This window comes from Pelophylax lessonae (assembly GCF_965119305.1).
Source record: "Pelophylax lessonae genome assembly, chromosome: 3".
In the NCBI taxonomy this organism is placed as follows: Eukaryota; Metazoa; Chordata; class Amphibia; order Anura; family Ranidae; genus Pelophylax; species Pelophylax lessonae.
In genome coordinates, this window is record NC_138770.1 from 410,804,076 (window position 1) to 410,825,863 (window position 21,788).

Genomic DNA, 21,788 nt, shown 5'->3' on the forward strand with positions numbered 1-21,788 from the left:
AAACCTCAGCACCCAAAAAGTTTGCTTCTGCTGCATTTTTATTGCAATGTATCACAATACACACTGAAGAAGTTTGCTAACAATAACCCCAGGATTGGTGTCCACGAGTGCAATAATACCACCCGACATTGGTGTCACTGAGTGCAATAACCCCCAGAATTGGTATCAGTAGATGGAACAAAAACTCCCAACACTGCCATCGGTGAGTGCAATAATAACCCCTAGCATTGGTGTCTGTGGATGCAATATCATCCCCCACAGCCCTGTTGCCAGTACACCCCCATCTGGTGGTCACTGGCAGTGAAATGTAACCCCCCTTGCATTAGTGATTAGTGGCAGTCAATTTAAATGTAACATCCCCCCACTACGTTGGTAGTCAAGGCAATAATATTTAAACCCTCCTACATTGGTGGTCAGTGGCAGTGTAAATGATGCGCCCCCCCCCCCCCCCCGCGCACACACTATACTGTGTAACAAAGTGGAACTCCACCAAAAAGGGGAAGTTCTGCTTTAAGGACTCTTCCCCAGCTCCTCTTGCACAATTGACACTTTTGAAGAGCAGGGGGGGGGCAGGTACTCAATTTTGACAGGTACCTGCTCCCGCATCTGTTCGGGGCGCCATGCCGCTCAGTATTCTGAGACACTGACAGGTCCCAAAAGACTGCATTCACAACACACTGAGTGACATGCACATGTGCAGTGGGCACCCGGCTGTGTGCATCACAGCGGGGTGCCCATAGTGAAGATGCCGGCGCCGCCGAGGAGGGACAGAGGATGAAGACAGCTGGACTGTGGGACAGGTGAGTGGCTGTTTTTTTTTTTTTTTTTTTAAAGTCAGCGGCTACACGTTTTGTAGCTGCTGACTTATTTTAACAGATGGCTGTAAATCAGCTTTAAGTGATTAATCCTCTGCATTGTGTAAAAAGGCTGTGTGATCTTGTATGCACAGATCCTCCTCCTCCCGCACATTCACTCTGGACAAGTCCAGATAAGTGTAGTTCAGCTGCACATGGTCATTTAGATCACTATTGCTGGATAAAATACTTCCCGCTTTTAGTTGAGCTTTGAAGGTCACATGGTATTAACATCGCACATTTGGGCATGTATTAAGATCCTAAATGACAGCCCAGTCCCTCCCTCCTTCTCCATGCCCAGTAACTAAAATAGAACAGTGTGGGTAGGAGGTCACATCTTGTTTGATGGATGATCCGCCTCCCATTAAAGCATGAGGACACAGGCTATAGTGGATTTCAAGAGGCGGGGATTTCCATAAATGACATAACACCACTATACATGTTTTTGCAGTTTTCTTTTTTTGACTTCTCAACAGCATCAGTTACAGCCTGCAGTGGTACATATTGAGGTCATAGATATTTCTTGACTTTGGAAAATTAATGCATTTTTTAATTTCTGAATTCATACTGTAAATAATACAGATCATGCAAAAAAATGTGTTTGGTTTTCTTTTTTTCATATGTGTGATCCTTCTCTCTCTTTCTGTGCCTTTCCTCTCTCTCTCTCCTGTCATTCTCATCCCCCCTGGCAACACGCCACCCCCTGTCATCCTCATCACACCTGGTGACCCACTGATACTTCACTACCACCCCACCCCCTGTCATCCTCATCACACCTGGCAACCCACTGATACCTACCTAATACACTACCCCCTGTCATCCTCACCCCCCCCCCCCCATAACCCCCTACCAGCTTCCAAACACCTGCATTGAAAAAGCAGCTTATTCCAATGTTGAGAGGACAAGGGTCTCTTCCCCACAAATGTTTGGTGGTGGATAATGTGGTCTATGTACAGAAATGTGGTATGTGGATGGGGGCATACTGAAGTAGTAAACACTATGTTAACAATAAAGATGCCACCCCGGATTGATAATTATGTGTTACTAAACCCACAACAGTAAAATCAGTCTGTATACGCAGTAATGCATGCTGGTTATACCCTTTAGTGTGCATCCTAAGGGGTTAATCCTCTGCATTTTGTAAAAAGACTGTTCGCTCCTGTCTTCTCAGATCATCTCCTTCCACAGACTCCAAAAAATAACCTAATATTTACAGAGTCTATAGAGTCAGGCTGCTTAGTTTGGTGTGTATTGCTTGATTTTTCTTTTCTTGGGAGGGTACATGTGATCAGCACTGGGCCAATCAGCACTGTCCAGACATGTTTAGACAGAGTATCAATGGTCTTGAAGCCTGGTAGAACAATAGTGGGAGAAATGAAAACTCTTCCTACAAGCTATTAGCACTCACTGATAAAAGTCACAAGATTGCTCTAATTGCTATATACAGCTGAAGAAAAAAGGTATTTATCAGTTTATATTTACTAAAACAAATTGCATTTCCATGTTCTGTGTACTGTAGGAGACCAGATAAAGTGAATGCAGGATCTGGGTTTAGTAACACTTTAAGCCAACTGAATAGTTTATGAGTAGAAACTAGCTCAAGCAGGGTTTTAAGGTCTTGACTGAAGACACATAAAAAAAACTAAATATCTACAGTGCACAAAGTACCATTTGATTTTTAACTTGGGATGCAGAGTTTGACAAGTGGCACTACTTGTTAGAAGCCCCCTCCATTATGTTGCAGTTTGGGTTAGTAATGGGCAGTAAAATCAGAGCTAAGCCTCCTGTATCCCCCCTCCCTGAACCGTCTGAAAGACCTAAAAGTGCACATTTGAACAAGTTTTAAATCTGACAAATGTAAAAATTTAAACAATTTAGTATACTTACGTTGTCCCCACTGTCCACTGCTTGGGTTCAAGTAGTTTGGATACAGTCCTTGGGGTTTATCAAGTCGATTTAACACTTTTCGAATATTCAATACCTAAAACAACCATAGTATTTCAGCAAGAGGCAAAGAACAGCAACAAACAAACAACTATGCGGTGAAAAAGAACAAATAAGGGATATGTGACTTACAAGAACCCTAATCACCATCCAAAATTAGAAAGGAGAAAAAAACAAACTGATCTGGCTAGAAAAGCATGGGGGTTATGACAACCAACCCTGTTTGTCCACTGGAGCAAAACAGAGGTGCAGGAGAAGTCTGTACGGTGACACTTGTAAGAGGAAAAGGGTACTTGAAAGGGCAAGTTAGCAATTACCCCATTCCACTTTAAACTAATTTGGTTTTGGCCTTTTTTTTTTTGTATAGTCAAAATAATATTCAGTGCTTAAAGCACAGGGGAAGTTTATGCAAAAAAAACAAAACTAAACTTTGAAATGTAGTCCTTTTAGAGAAACAATAGCCTTTGAAAACAATCCAAGTATATTGTATGTACAGGTGTTAGTTTTTAGCAGCAGTCATGTGACCGCTGATACCCTTAAGGGTGCTCGTTCTTTCCAGGCAGTGGATGGGGTCCACTAATGTGAGACCAGAAGGTAGGGAGCACTTCCCTATACTATCACCATCAGCTCTAGCTCTGAGGCAACAAAATGTTTAGGGTACTGGATGCAGGGTGATGAGGTCAATGTTGCAAGAAATACAGAGACCCTCAACAGAGAACTGAAATTCAGCAGAGCCAGATGTTTGGTGGCCCTCCACAGGAAACCCGGGATTACTATAACCACTTGCAGGATCAACAGGTAAAAATCAGCATTGAGGAGAACATTTGAAGATTCATTGGTATGGCTTGTGTAGTCTAAGTAACATTAATATTTAGGTTGGTTTTGTCATTTAGGCTGTGTCCCCCCCCCCCCTTTTTTTTTTTCTTTTTAACAAATGAAGGTTGTATTCTACTTTAAGTTCTTTCAGATGAAATAGTATGCAAGCTACCATACGATCAGCATAATCTTTCATGTCGCTATAGAGGAGAGAACCGTCCTTCAGTTAGTTACATTATATCAAACAAGTGGTAGTACAAAACAAACTATATGCCAATACTTCCCCTTGGATTGCTTATAAAAAAACTTTCCACATTGTCCATTAATCAAGGTGTGCTTGCATGCTGCTTGTAAATTACTAATCTCAGCAGGCACTAGGTTTTCCAGTTGCCAACACACTGTTCCTTTGTATTATTCTTCAGAGTCAGTGCATTGTATCATGGTAAAATAAACAAAAAAAATGTCTAAGGGGAGTCAACTGTAACGTTTACCAAAAAGAAGGTAATTTATTAGCTGGGAAGTTCATAATTTCTTGTGATATTAAAGTAGAAATACACCCCAAAGCTAATATTTTGAGTGGACAGTGGTGGGCCAAGTTGTCTTGGAAAAAATTTCTTGAACAAATTAATTTCTAAAAAAATCTTTCTAATGACATTTAAAATGTTCTTAGAATTTATGTACACATTTTCCTAAGAAATTTCTTTTGAAATTCCATCCAACTATGGCCATCTTTACTTCACCTTTTCCTGAAAAATGGTCTATTCAGTCAAGTGGCCCCAGTTGATGAAAAGCCGAGTAGCTTTGTAAAATGCCTTTTTTATTTTCATACCTATAGGCCATTTGGGCCTTTTGGAAGCCTTGAAGTAGCCCCCAGTTAGCAATTTCCATGTCCTGGCTGGTTGATATGACTCCTATAATGCTGGAAGTAAACATCCAACAGTTTTAAACTTTCTAGCAACAAGGCAGGGCATGGAGATTTCCAACAGAGTTTTTCCGCAAAGCTACCAGGAGGGTCCAAATGACCTACTGCATATTAAAATAAAATGAATATAAATTTTACAAAACTGCACATTTTTTAACATCTACTGGGGCCCCTTGACTGCATAGGCTATTTTCTGAAAAAAAAAAATGGATTTTTGTACTTGCCTTAAAATCCATTTTTCTGAGTTCATCGACGGACACAGCGCTCCAAAAATCCTAACTACTGGGCAATATTGCTTCCTCTAGGAGTAGGACTAGGCAGAACAAAAGACACCTGGCTACGCCCATGGGCTGTCCTCAGCTTGGTATATAACTCCTCTCTCTGCTCTAGGTAATCAGTTTAGTAGCAAGCAGTATTAGATGTATCAGAACTCCATAATGGGTGGGTGCTGTGTCCGTCTAACTCATAGAAATGGATTGTACGTAAAGTACAAAAATCACATTTTCTCTTTCGTTCATCGACGGACACAGGGCTCCATAAATCATAACTACTGGGCTGTCCAAAAGGCAGTGCCAAAACGAAAATGAGGGGTGGGGAAAATAACTAAAGACTAAACATAAGGGCCCTTAACCAGGACACAGGAGCCTTAAACGGGTCACAGGAGCACCATCTGAAAAATAAAAGTTTAAAGAAAACACCCCTCTGTGACGGTACTCACCGTCACTGGGAGTGAAAGACAGGTACTTAATAGTCACTAAGAATATGGTTTGGATTACTTCAAATTGGACAGTAATATTTATAATCTCAAGAAATATATGAAGACTGCTTCTCACAGTCAGACTCATAGCAGATACTGATATCAGCTCAACCACCTGTCTTCCATATAATGTTGAATATGCCGATTTACTCACCCATTATCTACAATGGGTTCTGAGTTTACACTTAGGATAATATGTATTGTATTTCATGAGCTCGAGGACAGCAGTCTGCTAGTTAATTGGCGAAGGTTGATTGAATCACTGTCATCGGTTAGTTGCGGAGTGGAAATAGTATATGGTTTGTGTTTGTTGTTCCTTAGATATGTTAATTCTATTTCTGTGTACAATTTCATCGGCATAGGATAATGTAATCAGGCACATGACCTGGTGGGGTAATTTGATCAGGAGGGGTATGTCCTCGTGTGTATAAATTGCGTGAGACTGTTCAATAAAGGAGAAGGTTCCAGAATTTGTACAAGCTAAGTTGTCAGCTAGCTTTGTATGGGGGGCGGCTAGAATATCTCATATCTATGTTCAAGACTGGAGGAAGTGGTATACTGATGGAAGCCCACAAACACAGTGTGGGTCATGGCTCTGTTACACCCTCAAGAGCAAACAGCCCCTCTTAAACAGCAGCCTGCAAAACTTTGTGGCCAAAAGAAGCATCCGCAGATGCCAAAGTATCTACCTTATACAATTTTGTGAAGGTATGCACTGATGACCAAGTGGCCACCTTGCAAACTTTCGATATTGATGCTCGATGACGTAAGGCCCAAGAAGCACTCAGTGCCCAAGTAGAATGCGCCGTGACAGGGTAAGGTGGAACCTAACCTTTAAAGGAATAGGCCTGAGTCATCGCCTGTCTGATTCATCTGTAGATGGTAGCTGAAGCGGCCAGCCCTTTTCTTGGTCCATCCGTAACTACAAAAAGCGAATCTGTCCTCCGCAAGGACTCAGTAGCTGCTAGATACACCCAAATTGCCTGAACCACATCCAAGGTATGCAAAGCAATTTCTTTGGGATGAGTTGGCTTGGGACACAAGAAAGGCAACATAATGTCCTTATTCAAATGGAAGTCCGAGACAACTTTGGGCAGGAATGATGGACAGGGATGAAGAACCACTTTATCCCTACAGATCACTAAATAGGGACTAGGATAACACCGTCAATTCCGATACCCTGCGGGCCGAGGTAGTAGCCACCAAGAATATCACCTTCTGGGATAACGTAGGCAAGGGAATCTCCTGAATATTGTCAAATGGAGGTTTCTGGAGAACGGAAAGTACTAAATTTAAATCAATGGATGCAAAAGAGACCGTACAGGTGGAGCCACATGTCGAACCCCCTGAATGAAGGTAAGAAGGCGTGGCTAGGGGGGGGGGGTCGCTAAAAGAAGATTGCAAGGGCAGACACCTGGCCCAAGATTGTACTCAAGGCCAACTTCTGATCAACGCCCTGTTGAAGAAAGGTTAAGATCAGAGTCACAGAAAAGGATCGAGGATGAGCGCCAAATCAACTCACACCAAGAAATGTAGGCTTTCCACGTAAGATGGTATATCTTGCTGGAAGACGACTTCCTCGTCTTCACCATAGTAGGGATCACCGATTCAGACAGACCTCTATACCTCAGTACCTGGCTTTCAATAGCTAAGCCATTAAAGCCAGAGAATGTAAAGCAGAATGGTAGATCAGCCCTTGGGACAACTGGTCTTCTCTGAGAGGAAGCCCCCCCAAGGAACGTTTATGGTCACCAGACTGATTGGAAGATCACCCTAGATTCCGCGCAGGAATTGCGGAAGAGGCCTTGGACGCCTGAGGCATCTGCCAGAGGAACCTGTGATCTCGCCACGAACCTCGGTATCCTCCTGTGGAGCCGAACCTGCTAAAGGAGCTGAATGTAGGACTGTGCAAACAGAACTGCCTTAAAAAGGTGGATACCACCAGACGCAGAACCTGTATGCAAAATGGGAGAGAGAACTATTTGTGTGAGAGCAGCTGGTGAATAATGGCCTGTGGTTCCTGAAGTTTGTCCAGAGGAAGGACCACCCTGTTCAGAATTAGAATCAGACCTAGGTAAATCAAATTCCCTGGACAGGGAAGGGGGGTTAGGTAGTTCGGACATCACCTGAACCTTTGCAGGAATTGAATCTGCACAAGGAGACACAGGACCTACAAACCCTGAAAAGGACAAGCTTTGTCCCCCTTTCTGGGTACCCCTAAAATAATCATTTTGTGGATCGCCTTGACGTTCATGAAAAAGGTGCATGAGGCCAGAAACCAGCGAAGATGTCCCCCCACCCCAATAATGGGTGAGAGCAGCCCTTTATGCTGAAGGGGTCTTGTCTGCGGGTCAAGAGAAGCTAGCTATAGGTTTATCAGACCAAGGATGCTTGGAACCTCCGGGGGAAGATTTGAAAGATCCATTTTCTTTATTCTCCATCCCAGAAGCACAAAAGAAGTTTCCATGTGCCGAGAAGGAGGGCCACCGTCTACGACAAGGTCTCTTACCTTTCCAAGACTATGGCAGAGAAGTTACTCCCCCCCCCCCCCCCCCCCATGATACCCTTAATGATGTCATCCATGGTAGCCCCAAAGGGGCAATCGCCTTGAAAGGGCAGATCAATGTGAGCTTCCTTAGAGGCTTGGTCTGCGGACCAATTCATAAGCCACAGTACGTGCCTAATCACTACCGCTGAAACAGAAAGTTTGGGCAGCACAGGAGCTGTATCCAAAGCTGCATCACAAACTGCAGCTCATGGACCAACTGGTCTGCTAAATTAACATAAGCAGCAGGGACCTGCTCACCCCCCCCACCAGGCCCTGGCGCAAAAGCTTGGCCCATTCAGTTATGGTCTGAGACACCAGGGCTGAGGCAAAGACTGGTCGCAATGTCGAACCAGCCATAGTAAACATGCTGCGTGCCACAGCCTCTGCTTTCCTGTTAGCCTGGTCCTTAAAAGACAGGGTTTCCTCTATTGGGTTCATGGTAGCTTTGTTCAACCTGGAAACAGGAGGGTCCACAACTGGTGGACTAGTCCACTTTTTAAAAAAAGTGACTCCTCAAAAGGGTAACGTACAGCAAAACGTTTCGGGACCACAAATGGTAGTTTTGGTTGTTCCTATTCCTTACAGGAAAACCTGTCAAAACAGCGCACATAAGGAAACACCTTCGGAGTGCGAGGTGTCACTTTTTAACTCGCTGCTGCGACCATGGAGGAATCATCCTTACTATCTGATGGATCTGGGGGTGTGATATTAAGCGCTCCTGGGTGGGCCGTGGCATCAGGCTCAGAATCAGATGAGACAGACTGAGCAGGGAAAGGCGGGGAACGCTTCCGCCTGGACCTTTGCCCACATGCCACCTCCACCCGAGACACTAAGGACTGCAGGACCACCATCAGCGCAAGCATGGGAAGCTGGGATTCCGAGGGACCCCGTCGCCTTCATAAGTGGGTCAGTGGGGGAGATGTCACCCTGAGGCTCCATAAGGAAAGCAAGACTTCAGTACAAAAATGATCTTTTGGCACGACTAAAAAGGACCCCCCCAAGGCTCGGGGTACCTATCAGCAGAGAGCGATAACCAGGACCCCGAAGGACTCACCCTACCGATCGGAGGAGCGTCGAGAATTCGGACCCAGCCTTACCATGAACCGCATCCCTGTTCATATATCCCAGGCACAGGAAGAGCAAACTGAGGAAGAGGGGGAGCTTTGGCATTCCCACGAGGCTTTGGTCCTCTCCAGCGTCTCCTGCACTATGGGAAAAAGGGTCCCCGTGACATCATCGGGCTACACAAACATGGCCGCCCACCGGAGATCAGCCAGAATAAGGGAAAATGGCCCCCGTGACATCAGGCTACACAAACATGGCTGCCAACCGGAGACCAGCCAGACTAAGGGAAAATGGCTCTTGTGACATCGGGCTACACAAACATGGCCACCAACTGGAGACCAGCAAGACTGAGGAAAAATGGCCACCATCAGCTACAACATGCTGCCAGGATCTTCCCTGTGACCTTTGCAACGCTGCATCGGGACCCCCTCCTGAAGGTAGGACACGTTAGGGGAGACTCCGCTGTGCACTCTGCACCAGGACTCCCCTGAAATATACCCACCTTGCAAATAGTGGGGCATGCACCTAGGGGTCTCCTACACTGGTACCCCTCCAGACTATCAGGGCAGGACACACTATCCCAGGACCCTTACAGAGTTGGGATAGCGGGGGGAGACCCCCCAGGACCCCCACCAGACTCTAGGTCCAGACAGGGGGGAAAAGGGAGTGGGGAAGCCAAGCTCACTAAGGGAATTTTTAAGGATGGGAGGAGGGAACCTGCAGGCAGGTCCAACCGTCCCTAGAGGTTACCAGCGTCCACAGCCCCCCCAAAAAAAAAAGCCAAAAGGGGGGAGGGGGGGACTGTACTTACTCTTCCATGGTGTGGGTAATGCTCCAGACCGTATCCTCGCCACTGAAGGGAGATTTCGGCCAAGGGACCGCTGCGAGATGATTAACTCGCGGGCCAGCCTCTGTCCGTAAGGCTATGTCGTGGCCGACCTAGCGCATAGCTGTGGTCTGCACACATTTGCTGGCTGGGGGGACCACTGGATCTAGATTATCCAGCCCGTCGCCCAGTCCCACAGTTGATTGTAGATCTCCCGAGAGAAAAAACAACAAAAAAAGATGTAAGGAAGGAGAACAAAAATTGCTAGGACCAGATATCCCAGCCTGAGTCTGGGTCCTTACTCCTGACTAGACAGATCAAAACTGTTTACCTAGAGCAGAAAGGGGGGGGGGGGGGGTTATATACCAAGCTGAGGACAGCCCATGGGTATAGCCAAGTAGTTAAGACTTATGGAGCACTGTGTCCATTGATGAACGAAAGAGAAAAGAGCTTAGCATTTAAATATGGATACTGCAGTTACTAACAAGTTTTGTAGGTGCATGCTACAGGGTTGTCATCCTTCTCCTTTAACTATATGGTGAATTACTTGAGTGGTCAATGCCTCCTAAGTAGAAACGACGAGTAGTCCATAATGGAAGCTTTTATATTTATAACCCGACATAGTCACTTTAACCATGTGACTGTAAAAAAAAAAAAAAAAAAAAGTCATGTTTGCCATCCCCCTGGTTCTTTGACACACCTTACACTGTCATCCAAACAGTGATCACAGGAGATTGGTGAACTTGAATTGTTTAACAGGTGTTTAAGGACACCTGTCATACTTGACATTTAAACAACCTTTACAAGCAGGTAGAGATATACAACATATACATACTACGTAGATAGTTCATCTTTGTAAAACAAATAAAATCATAATACATGGACATGATTTTGCAGGAAAACCGTGCTTTAATGCATTTTAATAGAATAGTATGATTTATTACAGTATAGTATTAATTTAGTTTTATTTGGTATTAACTGCGGTTATTGGTAATTTTATTGTTGCTATTGTGTCTTGTTTCCATTTGTTATTGTGATTTTGTGTTGCGTTTGTTGAATGTACTTGTATCTTAATTTCCCTTTGGAAATTATTCTGACACTGAATGAGTCTGCAGAGCATTGCACCCACAATCAGTAGATTAGTGCAATGTCAGGCTCCTGTAGACACTACCAACAGCTCAGTACCCATATCTTTGTACTGGCTGTCAATTTCAGAGCTGTAGGAAATGTGAATGGACTATGAGCATGCTGAGCAGCACACTCGCAGTCCAATGAAACAGCAAGTCCATCTGCCACAATGGCATAAGAGGCTTGCAGTTTATTCATTCACAGATGGCTGTGAATGAATGACACGGCTGTGCTTGCAGGCAGTGTGTTTTAAAACATGTTACACCCTAAATACGGGTGTATCCGCTTCCAAAAAGTGAACCGATTCTTTACATCAGACTGCTAAAAAGTTCCAAAAGCAGGTGGCAACCTTCCATTCTAAAGAACTGCCCTTCTAAATGTGAGATGTTGGTAGAATTGTTCAAGCACTCAAAACGAACACCACAGCCTGTTCCTTATATCTTTTATGGCTGTTGCACACAGCAATTTACAATTGCAAGGTATGGGCGTACTGTGGATATAAAAAGTCTACACACCCCTGTAAAAATGCCCGGTTTTTAGGACAAAAAAAAAAAAAAAACTGTCTGTGCAATTAGTGAAAACAAAAAATGATATATATATATATATATATATATATAAATAATATCCCACTGTATTAAAGTGTGTTGTATCTGTACTGTCTACCCTCAAGTTGTAAATCGCTGCGCAAACTATCTGCGCTATTTAAATCCTATATAACAATAATATCAATAATAAGTATGTAAGCACAGAAGTGGACGGGAGTCATCTCCTGGTGGGGAGGGCAGGTGCAGGGTGTGATAATGTGGTCAGCTAGTGAACTTTCTCCTTGTACTGGTTTTAATGCCCAAAATACCCAATTCAGGACAGGAAGTAATGGAGTTTTCTTTGAAAACCCCAGGGGCAGAGGTAAGGCCTTGTCCTGGAAGACAGACAGCTTTTTCTTTTCTGCAACAGAGGTACAATAATGGTATATCGGTACAAAGGGGAGCTAGAATTAGGATTAAGAAAAAAAAAAAAAAAAAACACGTGAACTTAGCCTTTAAAGGAGCTTTAGGAATTTCTTGCAAGTATTCAGTAACACAATCTCCCCCGTATTCCTAATACTCTAGGTCTGGGCCTATTGGCTAGGGCAGCAAGATTCTTACCTGAAAAAGTATATTTGGCAAAAAACCAAAACTGCGCATCAAAAACAAAAGGCGTACCCACAGTGAAGCATGGTAGTGCCAGCATTATGCTTTGGGCAGTCTTTCTTCAGATGGAGCTGTGGCTTTAGTCAAGATGGAGGGATTTATGAATCATATCAAATAGAAGTCAATGTTGGCACAAAACCTTCTGGTCTCTGCTAAAATGTTTAAGATGAAGAGGGATTTCCTTTTGGCACAAGGACCCAAAGCGTAACTCCAAATCAAATGGCTTCACCTGAAGATGACCAACGTTTTGGAATGGCCCAGCAAAAGCCTAGACATGAATTCAATTCAAAATCTGTGGGCTGACATGGAGAGTTGTGCACAGGAGGTGCTCTTGCAATCTACAGATTTGGGGTAATTTTGCAAGGAAGAGTGGGCAAAGATTCCCAAGGCAAGATGTGCCATGCTGATAGACTCCTACCCCAACAGACTGAATGCGGTCATAAAATAAAAAGGTGATTCAAGAAAGTATTAGATTAATGGTGTGCATATTTGTATTGTAAGTTTTTTTGTTATTTTTACCTCCTTAAAGATTTGAGTTTGCTTTGAATTGCACAAAATATGGGTCAAAATAAAGGTGGGAAAAAATTCAGAAGTATATTATCTGATTTTTTTTTATACGTCATTGTTACAGGGGTGTGCATAATTTTTATATCCACTGTATGCTGGTAATTGTGGTGCCTAGGAATCACTGCTTCAGTATATATTTGCCCACAGAAATGCATTAAAGAAAATGCTTTGCAATCTATTTTTTTTTTTTTTTCTGCATGCCCATTTGCTGTAAATTATGGCCGTGTCCTAAAACCCATAAATACTTGGGGATAGGAATATGGGTGCTGGTATTGTTGGCTTGTATTAAAGGCTGCAAGCTCCAGGGCTGCCATTCTGAACCTGGATTAACTACCATTGTACTAATAATTTCTCTAGAACAAACATGAAGCCAGTGAAGTATAAAGAAATTTGAAATCCCATCCTGTATACTTCTTTCAAGTAAGGGACACACTAGGAAACAAACTAAAATACAAGGTTCCAAATTATATGATTTACATTCTCTGTAGTAAATTAGTTTCAAAAGTTTGGAACATAAACTGACCTTCTCAGCAAAAACTGGATTTCCAGATACCTCCGTTAAATGGACAAATTCCAAGTGCAGGGTACCAAATTCTGCCAAGATACTGCTGCCTCCAGAAGCCCAGGGCCAATTCCGACCAATCCCACTAAATATCAAGATACAAGATATAAGGTCAGAAAGAGAAAAATTCATAAACAAGCTGTATAATGATTTGACATAAAAATGAATACAAGTAAAAGAACAGTCAGCATCTAAGGCTAAACCTATTCCCACCCCATATCTTGAAATACAGTACTGCACACAGGCATATTATTCATACACCATGGGTGCTCAACCTGTGGCCCTTCAGCTGTTATGGAACTACAAGCAAGTCCCATCATGCCTCAGCCTTTGGGAGTCATGCAACTGTCAGCTTTGCAATGCCTCATGGGACTTGTAGTTTCGCAGCAGCTAGAGGCCATAGGTTGAGCACCCATGGGTTATAGGATTCTATCTTCAGGTGGTTGGACACTGGAAAGATTTTAAACCACAAGCTCCCTTAAAAGCCCTACCGCTCTCAATTAGTTCCCAGTTTTGTATCAAGCAAAGCAGAGTAAGGAGAGTTTAGGAAGGGTGGCCTGTGTCCAGTAACCTAGGATCTGCAGTGCACAGGTAATCAAGGTTCTTTATCTTATTCATACAGTAAAGGACAGGACACAGCATCTTATTCATACACCAAGTGAAAACCCCAAGCAATGAATATAGGTGAGGGCAGCAACTAGGCAAACAGAACTGTGCCAAAAGGCTCAAAAACAACAAGGATTAAAAACCCAGGTTAAGAATGCTGGTGAAGGAAACTTGTGGTTGCAGCGGTGTTTGCACATTCACCTGGTAACATTTTTGAAAAAGTATGAACAGAAGACTAAGTGGTGGCTTTGCAGAGGCTGGGGGCCTTTTAGATACGCTAAGATCTGGTGGAGTGTGCTTGTAAAAGGTCAAGCGCAGGATTTTGTTTTACAACATAGGCTCTAGCAATTAAATCCCTTATCTAGCATGCAAGGATGGATTTGAAGTGGGGTGCCCTTGGCAGATAGGGAACCTGTTTGTCTGATGAAAGTAGTATCTTTTAGGTGCCTGAATATGTCCAGTCAATGTACAGAGATTTTTTTTTTGGGTGCTTAGGAGCAGTACACAAGGTTGGTAGAACAATGTTCTAACTGAAACCATCTTTGGGAGAAAAGATGGTCTAGGCCATTGTAATACATCCTTGCCATTGTGAAGTATTAGGAAGGGTTTTTTATTTTTTTCAAAAGAAAGGGCCACTAGTTCAGAGACACGTCTGACAGATGTGATAGCCACCAGAAAGGCAATTTGCTTGCATTAATCTAAAAAAATCCCTGATGGGTTCAAATGGTGATTTCTGCAAGGCAGAGAAAACCAAGTTAAGGCCCCAGAGAAGCTTGGTGTGCTGCAAAGGGGGCCAGACACGTAATACACCTTGGCTTAAAGTTTTTTTTTATTATAAAGGAATAAGAAGCCAAATCCTTATTAAAAGTATGGATAAGGTGGGAACATACTCCAGGGTGTAAAGAGCTAAATTCTGCTCAAAGCCTGTATTTTGGAAAAAGACAGAATGTGAGGCAGAGTAATCTCTGGGATTAAATTGACTGCACTCACACCAGCCAAAGTAAGATTTTCAGGTACAATAATAAATCTTCCTGAAGTAGCTTTTTCTTGCTTTTAGCAAGGTATAGTCACAGACTCAAACCCATTGATCTGTTAGGACCTGGGTTTTAACAGCCATGCCAATAAAGCCAGAGACTGAAGCATGTGGAGTAGGTCTCAGGTTCTCAGCCCCCCTGAACACTTTTTACCAGGTTCTTCTGGGCCAGTTTGGTGCCAGAAGAATCACTGTCTTCCTCTCTTGTTCTATTTTGTGACACAAAAACCAAATGCTCAGAGTAGGGAAGGCACAGAGTAGTCTGAAGATCAGAGTAGTCTGAACTAAGACCAGGGAGAGAATTAGGACATCCAAGGCCAGAACTAGAGGACCCTTGGTTCTGGATACAAACAGTGGTAGTTTGTAGTATCCGGAGAACAAGATGTCCACATCCAGAGTCTCCCATTTCTGGCATATCAGACTGAACACATCTGGATGAAGAGACCATTATCCTTGGCTGAGACAATCAACATGCCAGTTGGTATGTGGACCGCAGAAAATTGCTAAACAGTAAGTTTCTATCAACAAGAAGATCTGTTTTTCATGCTTCTAGGCAGTCAGGCTCCTAGTGCCTCCATGATGGTTGATCTAGTATATGGCACTGTGATGTATTTTCTTGCCTGTACCCAAATTGGATGTCCCTTTAGAAGGTTTGTCATTTACAAAAGCAGCGGGATGGGTTGGCTGGTATCAATATAGTGGTGAATCTGTCAGCACTGGTGGGACTGTGTGATCTACAAGGAGATCAATGATGCAGCCCTACCATCAAGGAAAGATCCACCACTATTAGAAGGCAGTAACGAAGCACTGTGGATGAAGATTCTGTTATCCAGCCAGCTGCTACTTGTGAACGTCCAGGCAACTCCAGTCTTCTATAGCAGCAGCAACTGGGCTTGCATAAAGCAACATGAAGATAAGGTATTGGAGCGGGAGGCAGACACCCTGAGGAAGCACTCACAGCTCATCTAAGCAAGTGTCTATGTGCCTGGCTGCCTGTTTCAAAACCAAGCAGATGCCGCTGCTATAGAAGTCTGAAGAGTCGCCTGAAAGTACCGTTCTTCCCTGTCCTTCGGTGCCCGCTCTGTAAGGGAGCTATGTGCAAGAATGTCCATGCAGATAATAAGTGGTGGCAGCAACGAATCTTTGGGGTTGTGTGTCCCTGTGTGTTTTCTCCCTCCAGCTGGCTCTTTGGGGTGTTGCAGGTGCAGTAAGATGAACAAGTCCTGTCAGAGAATCAGAGGAAGGGATTGTCCCTAGTGAGCAATCTTAGCAAAATCAATCAAGCAGCTGGCAGATAGCTCAGTCGGCACTGCAGGGCTGTGTGATCCATCTGCCAGCTCACACAAGTCTGTCAAGTGCGAATTCATCGGCTTCTAGTAAACTTTCAAAGCCATTGCACTCACAATGGTAAACAATGAGTCACTGCTGCCAGGGCTGTGAAAGCTAGCATTTGGATCACACAGCCCCCGGTTTAGACATATCAGGATTTTAAAGTTGGGCTTGCAGGACTATTGGTTGTGCTCAGCCAATTAAAAAACAACAAAAACAAAACACTATTGTGCTATTGGGAAAATGAGGGATGAAGGAAGTGAAACTAAATAGGATTTATTTTTATTTATTTTTTTTACCTACGGTAGGTTTCACAGCTATCTATTGGGATTGCTAGAGATTTGAGACATGAAAAAAAATTAGCAATAAAGACCTTACAACAGTCTTCATGCATGGGAACTGTTAGATGGGATGGCAAGAGTCACTTTAAGAAAAGATAGACAGTCATCAGGTCAAATTTTAATATTAAAGAAATGGATACTAACCATCTGTGACCAATATAAATTAAATTACTGGTAATGGATAAGCGGCCTTGCATGTTTTTCAGCTGTGCCTCACCCCCTTCTCTGTACACATACCCCCATATTTTGTCCACAGAATGTATTAGGATGCATAAACACGTGCAAAAGAAGACTTTGTGCATTTTTTTAAGAAGCTTTTTTCTTCTCAGGAGAAAGTGTTCAGGGGGGCTGAGCAAACGCTCAGTGTGCATGGGGCCTTGGACAATACTGAATATTTCAGACACATATTTTTTAGATTGGTAAACTAAGGAGAATGTCTGCAAGCATTAATTGCAGCCAAGAACTCTTGAGTTCATGACATATTAAAAGAAGCAGAACAAAGAACAAAAACCATGGTAACAACAGTGGGAATACAGTTAACATATAGGCACAGAATGGGATATATAATAGTTTTATTGTATCAATGGGTGTTCTAAAAAAAGATCTATGGAGGAGACGCACATAAGAGGAAAAAAAACTGTACAGGGCTCAGTTTACTAAAAAAAAATGTTATTTCCTAAACCACTTCCCTTAAACTTAAACCCAAAAGGTATTATTTTGCCGCTTAGCAATCAGATGTGGTGGCTGCATCAGCTTTCTTTGGCTTGTTGTATGAGAGCCTCGGCTTTCTGGGGACCTTCCCTCATTGGCTGAGACAACAGTAGGCACCATTGGCTCCAGCTGCTGTCAATGAACCAATGAGCGGGGGCAGGGCCAGGCCGTGTCTGAATGGACACAGAGCAGCGGCTTGGGTGTCCCCATAGCAAGCTGGAGGAGGATCGGGCTGCTCTGTGCAAAACCTCTGCACAGAGCAGGTGAGTATAACAAGTTTGTTATTTTTAAACAAAAGAAAAAAAAAACAAAAAAAAACAAACAGGACTTGAAATCACTTTAAGGCCTCATGTACACTGCTACTTGTAAACGACCGTTTTGGAGCAGTTGGGCGTTTTTTTCAGAAGCCCCTGAACCCTCCTCTATGTTATCTTATCTGTCCATGTACACTGGGTCGTTTACAGTCATTTAGAGGCAGTTGAGTTCAGTGTAGTTTTTTGGAAAGCAATTATTTGCGTTCAGGATGTTCATAACGTGTGTTTACCGGCATTTCAAATGCAAAACGCGACCGAACGCGAACACCCGCGTTTAGCGCTTGCGTTTTTTGCTACATGTACACGGGACGTTTTAAAAAGTTCCTTTGAACGTTGGAATTTAAAGGACGTTTAAAACGTCCGTTGCGTTTGCAGCCGCGTTTAGCGGGCGTTTGCGCTCAGAACCGTTTCTAGAGGTCAAAAATTCATTCCCCTTTAAAATGGAAAAATGCGAGCGCTAAACGTGGGTGATCGCGTTCGGTCGCGTTTTTGCATTTGAAACGCCCGTAAACACACGTTCTGAACATCCTGAACGCAAATAATTGCTTTCCAAAAAACGACACTCAACTTAACTGCCTCTAAATGACTGTAAATGACCCAATGTACATGGACAGATTAGATAACAGAGGAGGGTTCAGGGGCTTCTGAAAAAAAACGCCCAACTGCTCCTAAACGGCCGTTTACAAGTTGCAGTGTACATGAGGTATTCTGACTCGGATTGTTGTGATAGTGATCTAACCCTTGAGACCTCTGTGCCTGGCCTGCATAAGCAGATACGGTCACTGCGGACAATCCTCCTCAGATAGCTTGAACTCACCAATACTGGTTTTATCCAAAAGCTGGTTTATTCTGATCACACAACAGGAATACACCAGAATGAATGGATTTCAGTATTATGCGGTCAAAAGATGATGCTTTCCTTAGCTTAGCAAGTGGAATACAAGAGTCCCTGTTACAGGAGGTAAATGCAAGCAGCCATGACACAGGAAGTACAGCCAGAAGGGGTGGAGTTTACATACAAGGAAATTATGTATCATGCTCACAGGAGGAACAAGAGCATTACCAAAAAAGGCCAGAAGGTGGCAGCAAATACCTACCCATAGAAAAATACATGGTAAATAAATCACAGAATATACTATGTAAATTGCATCTACAATAATGAGATTATTAACTGTGTAACAGCACACTCCCGTCTGACATTGTAAATGTCACTATTTTATACCATAACGGTAGTTATACAAGTGCAAATAAACAACAGTGCAATTTGCTTAATGTCTTGAGAACCTGAAAGACAAAGAAAAAACATGCAAAAAATGCAACAACTTCAAGTTATAACATTAATGTCCAAGACTCTTCCTTCTTGAAGTCAAAGGTAGGAACAAACAGCATACGCAAGTAAGTTCATTCTCCAAAGGGCAAGAGCAGAATAAGTTCAGTGATAGGTCTGATGAAGGTCTTTACACTCCCTTGTCTTGCAACCTTCACCTCCACCTTGCCACCACCACTAGGAACACTCTTTATAATAACTCCCATAGGCCACTCGAGTCTCCCAGCTTGTTGATCCTTGAGCAGAACAAGATCTCCAACTTTAATGTTAGGATTTGGGTGTTGCCATTTCCTGCGTCCTTGCAGAGTAGAAAGATACTCCATCTTCCAACGATTCCAGAAGCAGTTGGCGAGATGTTGCACTCGCTTCCACTGGTCATAGCGCAGGTTTCCTGAGTTAAAGTTTCCGGGTGGGACAGGAATGGACCCAAGCTTTTGGGTAAGCAGAGCAGTTGGGGTTAGGATAGTTGGATTCTCTGGATCTGTTGACACTGGAACCAGTGGTCTGGAATTAGTTATAGCAGATGCCTCTGCCATAAAGGTGGTTAGAACCTCGTGGGTAAGTCTTGTGCAATTTGAGTCCATAAGCATAGAGTCCAGTATTCTACGTGTAATGCCAATCATTCTCTCCCATGAGCCGCCCATATGGGAAGAATGAGGAGGATTGAATATCCATGTACAGCCCTTTTGAGCTAAGAAGTCTTGGATTGGTCTAGAGTTGGAGCCTGTCGAGAGTTAGAGCTCAACGAAATTAGTACCGCAATCAGACCTAAGTTTCTTGACTGGTCCCCTGATGGCAAGAAATCGTCTCAAAGCATTGATTAAGCTTGAAGCATCCATAGATTCTATTACTTCAATGTGTACTGCACGCACACTCATGCAAGTAAACACTGCCCATCGTTTGCTGTTTGCTTGACCACCTCGAGTTCTGCAGGCTGTTACCATCCATGGTCCAAAAACATTCAGACACACATGAGTGAATGGTGGGTCAGTACTTAACCTGTCAGTTGGCAGATCTGACATTTGCTGTTGCTGACGTTTACCTCTTAGTTTGCGGCAGTGAATACAGCTGTGCAGTATAGCTGTAATTTGTCTTTTTGCTCCTATGATCCAAAGGCCTGCAGCTCTTATGGCACCTTCTGTGAAGTGTCTACCTTGGTTCTTAACCCCTTCGTGGTAGTGCCGTATGAGCAGAGTGGTAATGTGATGGCGAGCAGGCATAATGAGAGGATTCTGTTCTCTCTCCCAACTCGGCCTTGTTTAAACATCCACCAACTCTTAACATACCATCATTGTCAATGAATGGGTTTAGATTAGCAATTGCACTGGTTTTTGGAATATCCCTCTTGTCACGGATACATTTAATGTCTGAGCCAAAGACTTCCTGCTGTACAATGCGTATTATGACCATTTCACCTTCAGCAATGTCCTTTGCAGAAAGAAACCTTTGACATATGTGCCAACCTTGACATTGAGGATCAGTGGGCTTTGTGTGAAAGCAGCGTGCAATGTGGACTAACCTTACGATGGTGCGTACAAGCTTTATCCACTTGGAAAATCGTTCAAATCGCTGACAATCCAAGATGAGTCTGTTTAGTTTGAGTGACGAGGGTTTTCACTTCTGGACGAATCTCTGGATCTTTGTCAGGTTCTAGGATACTGAAGACATCAGCTGTGGTTTCTTCTGGCTGATCCAGCAGGAATTCAGGACCTGTTATCCAAGAAGAATTAGCAAAAGCACTTGCAGACACTCGCCTGGTGGCATGATCTGCAGGATTCATTTCAGATGGGACAGAATGCCATTGTTCAGATTTAGATGATTCTTTGTCTTCAATCGACAAGGCTAATTTGTTGTCATCATTTGTAGTACTAAACACTGCAGCACCTAGGTTGTCATAAGAAAGAATAGAAGCAGTATGCCGTACTTGGATGACGTCAAGAGGTTTTTCCTTTACTTCATAATGGCGAGGGCATCGTTTGAAGTGGGAGGCACGTCCATTCCCCAATATGCAAGTTTTGAAGGAGCGGATCTCCATCACACTGGTCACGCACTTTATGTACTCTGAGGATGTCTCTTCCTAGGAGAACCAAAATTTCAGCATTCATGTCCATTGCAGGAATCTCATCAACAAGGTGCCTTAAGTGAGGATGGTGATATGCGGCTTCTGGAGTGGGAATCTCTTGCCTTTCATCTGGTATCTGGTAACACTCAACGAATGTTGGTAGGGGTATACCCTGTCCCCCTTTGATGTGAGAAACCATGAACCCATCCACTCTTCTGCCAAAGGCCTCTACATGACCAGAACAGGTTCTAAGAGTATACGGTGTGGGATGACCCTCTATGCCAAAGATCTCAAATAATTTAGGCTTAACCAGGGATCTATTGCTCTGTTCATCTATTATGGAATACATCTTAGTAGCTTTCTCAGGATGGTCCTTTGGGTATATCTTGACTAGGCACACCTTGGCACAGCATTTGTGATCCAAGCCTTCTCCACAGACTTCTGTGCATGAAGAGAGAACATTATCCTTGGCTGGAGCATGACTTTGTTGCTCCCCGCCATAACTTGAGGCAGGTGAGGAGGTAGGTGGCTGCTGTAACTTGTCTGGAAGTGGAGTAGCATGCATAGCTGTAACATGTTTGTCGCTGCTGCATTCTGTGCACTTGATGAGGGCTTCACAGTCTTTAGCAAGATGGCTATAAGAAGCACAGCACTTGAAGCATATTCCAAGTTTCTTGAGAATCTCCCTGCGCTCTTGTAGAGTCTTTGCCCTAAGTCCACGACATTTCTTAAGAGGGTGAGGCTTCTTGTGAATAGGACACTGGCGATTAGGGTCTTTATCTTTGTCAACCACGCACTCGTCACTAGGTGAGATGACGGAGGGTGAGATGTCTATCCTCTTGACAGATATTGCTTTATTAAAGTCTCTACGTTTAGGTGCTGTGTT

At 43.5% G+C, this 21,788-nt stretch overlaps 1 protein-coding gene across 1 annotated transcript in view; it reads right to left on the reverse strand.

Annotated features, from left to right (window-relative positions):
- The window catches only part of MAN1A1 (mannosidase alpha class 1A member 1), a 357,303-nt gene that overhangs the window by 75,855 nt on the left and 259,660 nt on the right, over positions 1–21,788 (reverse strand). The window contains exons 6-7 of the mRNA XM_082252272.1: positions 13,141–13,264; positions 2,742–2,835 (exon numbers count right to left, since the gene is read on the reverse strand). Of these exons, the coding sequence (XP_082108398.1) occupies positions 2,742–2,835; positions 13,141–13,264 (218 nt within the window). The remainder of the gene's footprint in view (positions 1–2,741; positions 2,836–13,140; positions 13,265–21,788) is intronic.